This window comes from Bison bison, unplaced genomic scaffold (genome assembly GCF_000754665.1).
Source record: "Bison bison bison isolate TAMUID 2011002044 unplaced genomic scaffold, Bison_UMD1.0 scf7180017864508, whole genome shotgun sequence".
NCBI lineage: Eukaryota > Metazoa > Chordata > Mammalia > Artiodactyla > Bovidae > Bison > Bison bison.
Window position 1 is genome coordinate 1,026,964 of NW_011495064.1, and position 6,192 is coordinate 1,033,155.

The 6,192-nt window shown below is 49.7% G+C and overlaps 1 protein-coding gene across 1 annotated transcript in view; it reads right to left on the reverse strand.

Annotated features, from left to right (window-relative positions):
- The window catches only part of FBLN7 (fibulin 7), a 57,728-nt gene that overhangs the window by 5,200 nt on the left and 46,336 nt on the right, over positions 1 to 6,192 (reverse strand). Inside the window, exons 4-6 of the mRNA XM_010829544.1 lie at positions 4,408 to 4,533; positions 1,097 to 1,234; positions 49 to 130 (exon numbers count right to left, since the gene is read on the reverse strand). Coding sequence (XP_010827846.1) covers positions 49 to 130; positions 1,097 to 1,234; positions 4,408 to 4,533 — 346 coding nt within the window. The remainder of the gene's footprint in view (positions 1 to 48; positions 131 to 1,096; positions 1,235 to 4,407; positions 4,534 to 6,192) is intronic.

Below are 6,192 nucleotides of genomic sequence, written 5' to 3' on the forward strand. Positions count from 1 at the left end.
CCCTCCCGGCCGGCCGGGGTCGGTTATCCACTGGGGCAGACACAGCGGTAGGAGCCGGGGGTGTTTACGCAGGCGTGCATGCAGAGCTGGGGGCGCCCCTCCTGTCCATAGAGCTCGCATTCGTTCACATCTGGGGACAGAAGTGCCCAGTATGACTCCAGGAGCCACCAGTGGGCGGCCACCAGCCGTGACCCAGGATGGCTGCTGCGTCACCATCGGTGGCAGCTGTGGCTAACGGGCCGGGTCGCAGTGGCTGCCAAGGCCGATCCCCTGCAGAGGACTCAGAAGAGAAGCAGGAGTACTCCCAAGCCAAGGACCTGGAGGCCCGAAGGGAGGAGGTGAGGGAGCTGATACGGGCGGGGACCCTGGGCCTCTCCTCTAAGGCTGATGACTACCTGGGCAGACCTTGCGAGGCTGCCAAGTCCAACCTGGCAAGTACCTTGCTCCCTAGGGAGCAAAGCGTGGGGCGGCGGACCCAGACTTCCGCCTTGGTTCCCCGCCCCGCCTTAATCCTTCTCATCTTTGGGAACGGGTGTAAGATGGTTTCTGTGGCTGTAAAATGAGGCCGTTAGCAACAACTATGCAATTCTTAGGTTGGAACAGCTGGTTTGAGTCGTTTTCAGATGGAAGTCTGATAATCCAGGAAGAGGTTTGCAAAAGTGGGCCAGTCAGTAAGACTAAGCAGAGAGGGGCCCAGAGAATAAGCCCAAGCCCCTGCACAGCTCTGCGGACAGGGATGGGGTATGGTGAGGGGCTGTCATTCTAGCTCCGCCCTGCCACCTGCCCTGCAATCCTAGCCGGGAGGGAGGGGCACTTCTACACAAGTGCGCATGACTAAGGGTAGACCCGGGACCCCTGGATGTTTTCTTAGAACCGCTCCCGACGTCTCCACGCTAGCTGTGTCCTAGCAACCATCAGATCCACACCTACTTACCTAAGCAGCAAGGTGCGGGGCTTTCTGAGACCACGCCCAGGAAGCCACCCGCCCACTGGCACCTACACCTGGGCGCGGGCGCACCCCCCGGGAGGGCTGCAGGTAGGAGCCCCTCTCCCCAGGACCTCCGCGTCCCCTCCCCCCGATGGAGCCCGCGCCTACCCTGGCAGACGCTATCGGCGGCGGCGCCGCTCAGGTGGAATCCGGCTTCGCAGCTGCAGTGCTGCGTCCGCTCCACCTGCGCGCATCGCGGCGCCCGGCTGAAGGCGGCGTCCCCTGCCTCGCTGCCCTCGGGGGCGGCTGCGGGGAGAAGACATCCTCAGGGCCGGGCCTGGCGCACCTGGGCCTGACCTTGGGGGAGTCCCGAGATCGGGGCGCGGCCCCTTCTCAGAGCTTACTCTGGAGTAGGGAGAGGAAAGACACGGAATTAACCGAAACTCAGCCGGTGATCCAGCGCCCACCCCAAACGGGCGGAAGACAAGGGGACGCGCCCGAAAAGAACGATGCGCGAAAAGCAGGCGACACAACTGCACCCAGAGGACCACAGTGAGGTGAGATCCGCGTTTCACTTTCAAAGGCTCAAAGCACCAGGACCCTAGCAGTGATCACTGGAGTTTAAAACTATGGAGTTTATCGAAATAAGGCAGCCACATGGATGGACCTAGAGATTGTCTTTCTGAGTGAAATCAAAGACAGATATCATATGATATCACTTATTTGTGGTATCTAAAACCAATGGTACAAATGAACCTATTTACAAAACAGAAATAGAGTCACAGCTGTAGAAAACAAACTTATGCTTACCAAGGGGTAAGGACGGGAGCGATAAGTTGGGAGACTGGGATTGACTATACACCCCACACTACTATATATAGTAGTGTATATGTGTGTATATATACATATATATGTTTCCCTGGTGGCTCAGTGGTAAAGAATCCACCTGCCAATGCAAGAGATGTGGGTTCAATCCCAGGGTCAGGAAAATCCCCTGGAGAAGGAAATGGTAACCCACTCCAGTATTCTCACCTGGAGAATTCCATAGACAGAGGAGCCTGGCGGGCTACAGTCCATGGGGTCACAGAGTCAGACACCACTGAGCAAACATGTCAATCCATATAATATATATATTTTAGAAAAGAATCTAAAAAAGAGTGGATACATGTATAGGTATAACCGATTCACTTTGCTGTATAGCAGAAACTAAATCAACTATACCCCCAATGAAAATTAATTTTAAAATACTTAAAAAAAAATCTATGGAGAGACTTCCCTGGCAGTCCAGTGGTTAAGACTCTGTATGTACTTCCCATGCAGAGGGTGCAGGTTCGAAACCACACTGCATGGCATGGCTAAAAAGTAAAAATTAAAAAAAAAAAATCTACATAGCTTAAAACACTACATTTTTTTCTGGGTTCTTTTTTTGTATTTTTAAAATATTTTCCTAAAGTATCGAAGGTTTTTGTTTGTTTCAACCAAGAATATAAATCAATGTTCTAATCAGTAAATTTTTTAAAAAGTGTTAATTTTTGAAAGCTTTCAAAGGATTTCGGACTCTCCATGGTTAGAGGGATTGGTGGTAAATGTTATCTGATGCACAAGAGGACACTTAGTCATCCCACTGGAGTCATCAAATTCATCCAGACAGAGAACAGAATGATTGCTGGGGAGATGGGAAGAAGTTGTTTCATGGGCACAGAGTTTCAATTTTGCAAGGTGAAAAAAGTTCTAGAGGTGGGTGTTGGTGATTGGTAGTTAATGCCTCTGAACCACACACTTAAAACGGTAAATCTTGTTATGTATATTTTACAATGTGAACAAAAATGGTGAATGTGTTTTGTTTTGTTTTTTTTAAGTAATCAAAGAGAGGCTCCCCTTGGGAGCCAGAAAGACAGGGGCAGAGCTGATGAGAAGGAAAGCTGTAGGCTGGGGGACCAGGTGACCAAAAAGCCAGGGGTGTGCCGGGCTGTTGTTCACATTGTTCATGGGGATCCTGTAAGGCCATAAACTAGCTTCAGATGCGCCTGCTCATTCCCTCCTTCCACTTCCTTGCAGAGATTCCTGTCATGGGGATAATTTCTACATTAACTGTGCCCCGGACCTGAGGATCCAGGAGCCTGAGGATCTGTGCCCTGGAGCCTGAAGTTTCCAATAGTGGACGCCTAGACAGGTGGGGCTTAGATCCAGTGTCCAGGATCAACACAGTTGGGTAGCTATTTCTTTTTCTTTCCTAGTACTAAGTAGGAGGAGGAGTGGGGCTGTTTCCACACAGGGCAACTCCAGGGGACAGGCACTGTCAGGGGACCTCAGGCTCTCCCTGAGAAAGTACCCAGAAGGGTGACTCAGCTGAACGGAATCAAGACACATTAAACAGCAAATCTCTGGGGACAAAACTTAAACTGGACCTTGAGCTGGCTCCAATGGATAGATATCAAGTACTGACAAAGCTTGTTCTCTGCTAACCACCAATTCCTTCCCCTATACTGAGATTCCACTCAGAAGACAACCACACAGACACCCCAGGCTTTTCTGGCAAAGGAACAGGACATCTTTAGGGTTTGACTTTCTTATATGAGAAATGTTGGCTCAGGGAATCCCCTGGTGGTCCAGTGGTTAGGACTCAGCTTTCACTGCCGAGGGCATGGGTTCAATTCAATCTTTGGTCGGGGAAGTAAGATCCTACAAGCTACACATGGGGGAACCCAAAAACAAAAAGATGGTTGCAGCATAGCATGGCACCCCCAGCCCCCATCTCCCATAGACTCCTTGTCATCGGATTTTCTTGGCACCTGCAAAACCAGCCACCATGTGGCACCTAGACCTCTGGCTGAAGAAATGCTGGGGCTCAAATGTGGATCATAACCTCATCACCAGTTGAACATCTAGCTTACCCAGCTCTGAATATACTATATCAGTAACTATGAATTTTGCATGGCACATTTGCAGAAGAAGCTGTTCTACTCATGTGCAGAGGAAAGTCAGCCACATGAAGGTGGCAGCAAGGAAGCTTCTCAGGCCAAGTTCCAAATCTGCAGGGTTTTAGGGTGGGACTCAGTCCTTCCACTTGCATCTTTCCGTGTGTGTGTGTGTGTGTGTGTGTGCTTAGTCATGTCTGACTCTTTGCAACACCATGGACTGTGGCCCACCAGGCTCTTCTGTCCATGGAATTCTCCAGGCGAGAACACTGGAGTGGGTTGCCATTTCCTACTCCAGGGGCTCTTCCCAACGCAGGGATTGAACCCACTTCTCCTGCATTGGCGGGTAGATTCTTTACCACTGAGCCACCTGGGAAGGACCAAAACTCTGGTTCCACAAGAGCACTAAGTGCCATCCCAAATACCCATCTCAGGGAACCAGAGGGATCTATGATGTAAACCAGAGAGAACATCCCACTGGTCTGCCTTTGGTGACCCGTGGCTAGGGTCCTCCCTTCTCGATAACAGGCTGTCCTCCCCAGCCCCATAGCTGCTACATACCAGTCTGGGCCTGATGCTGACAGCGGCTCCCAGTCCTTCCAGGAGGACAAATGCATTTGTACTGGTTGACACCTTCCACACATGTGCCACCATTCTGACAAGGCTGACTGGAGCATTCACTGATATCTAGGAAAACAAATAAATTTCAAATATAGGCATGAGTTCTCATTCCAAAACAAAACACAAAGGTGGGGTCACTTTCTTTTCATGACAGGATGACTCCAGCTTGTGACCACTCCCCACCCCACTCTGTCCTTGCCTCGCCCCCTTCCAGCAACAGCCAGAGCTGGGAGGGAGCCAGTGGGCTGAGATGTAGCCCACCATGCATGCAACAAGCCACTGACCCTGGCACACACTGTGCCCACCTGGAGCTCTGCCTGCAAGAGTTGCCCATCTTTCAGCCCAGTTCCACCCAGAGGTGCCATTTTCTAATTTGCAGTGTAGACACTGCAGCTGGGCAGAAGGAACCAACGTTGTCCTGGGCCCGCACTGCCTTCAAGTAGTTTACTGCCTCAACTCCGCCCCTATCAGCCAGTGCCCAGGTAGAACCCTCTTTGAACAGGAACTCAATTCAAGGGGTTATAAGAGGGAGAGACGGCCCATAAGAGTGGTCAGAGATGGAGAACAATAACTCTTTCCAAATTCCCACCCTGTGTAGGGAGGAGTTAACCATGACCCTTAATTTTTCCTTTTCCTGAAAAGGTAAACGTTCCTTGTTTATACACAAAACAGTCCTGTGAAAAATGTATGAAAGTGAAAGTGAAACTCACTCGGTCATGTCCAGCTCTTTGCTATCCCAAGGACTATATAGTCCATGGCATTCTCCAGGCCAGAACACTGGCGTGGGTAACTTCCCTTCTCCAGGGGATCTTCCCAACCCAGGGATCAAACCCAGGTCTCCTGCATTGCAGGTGGATTCTTTACCAGCTGACCACAAGAGAAGCCCAAGAATATTGGAGTGGGTAGCCTATCCCTTCTCCAGCAGATCTTCCCGACCCAGGAAAAGAACTGGGGTCTCCCACCTTGCAGGCGGATTCTTTACCAACTGAGCTATCGGACAGATATATTAAACATGTTCAACGATTTAATAGGTTTAGTGAATTCCCTGGCAGTCCAGTGGTTAAGATTCTATGCTTTCACTGCTGAGGGTCCAGGTTCAATTCCTGATTAGGAAACTAAGATCCTGCAAGCCACATGGAGCAGTCATGAAATAAAATAAATATGTAATAGGTTTAATTGGCTTTAATAGATTTTTCTCTGTGTGGTAGATTATGGGTAATTTTTCTTTGTTTACTGACAATTATTTTATTTGTTGTTGTTCAGTCGATAAGTCATGTCCAACTCTTTGAGACCCCATAGACTGCAGAATGCCAAGCTTCCCTGTCGTTCACTATCTCCCAGAGTTTGCTCAGACTCATGTCCTTTGAGTCAGTGATGCCATCCAACCATCTCATTCTCTGTCACCCCCTTCTCCTCCTTTCCCAGCATCAGGGTCTTTTCCAATGAGTCAGCTCTTCCCACCAGGTTGCCAAAGCTTTGGAGCTTCAGCATCAGTCCTTCCAATGAATATTCAGGGTTGATTTCCTTAGGATTGACTGGTTTGAGCTCCTTGCTGTCCAAGGGACTCTCAAGAGTCTTCTCAAGAGTCTTTTGAACCACAGTTCAAAAGCACTTTTTTAACAATCTTCCATTTTTCCACAGTGAACATTTCTAAATTTTCTAATGAGGAGACAATGATTTTAAACCTCAGGCCACATCTGCTTGCTATGAGTTCCTTAAGCCCAG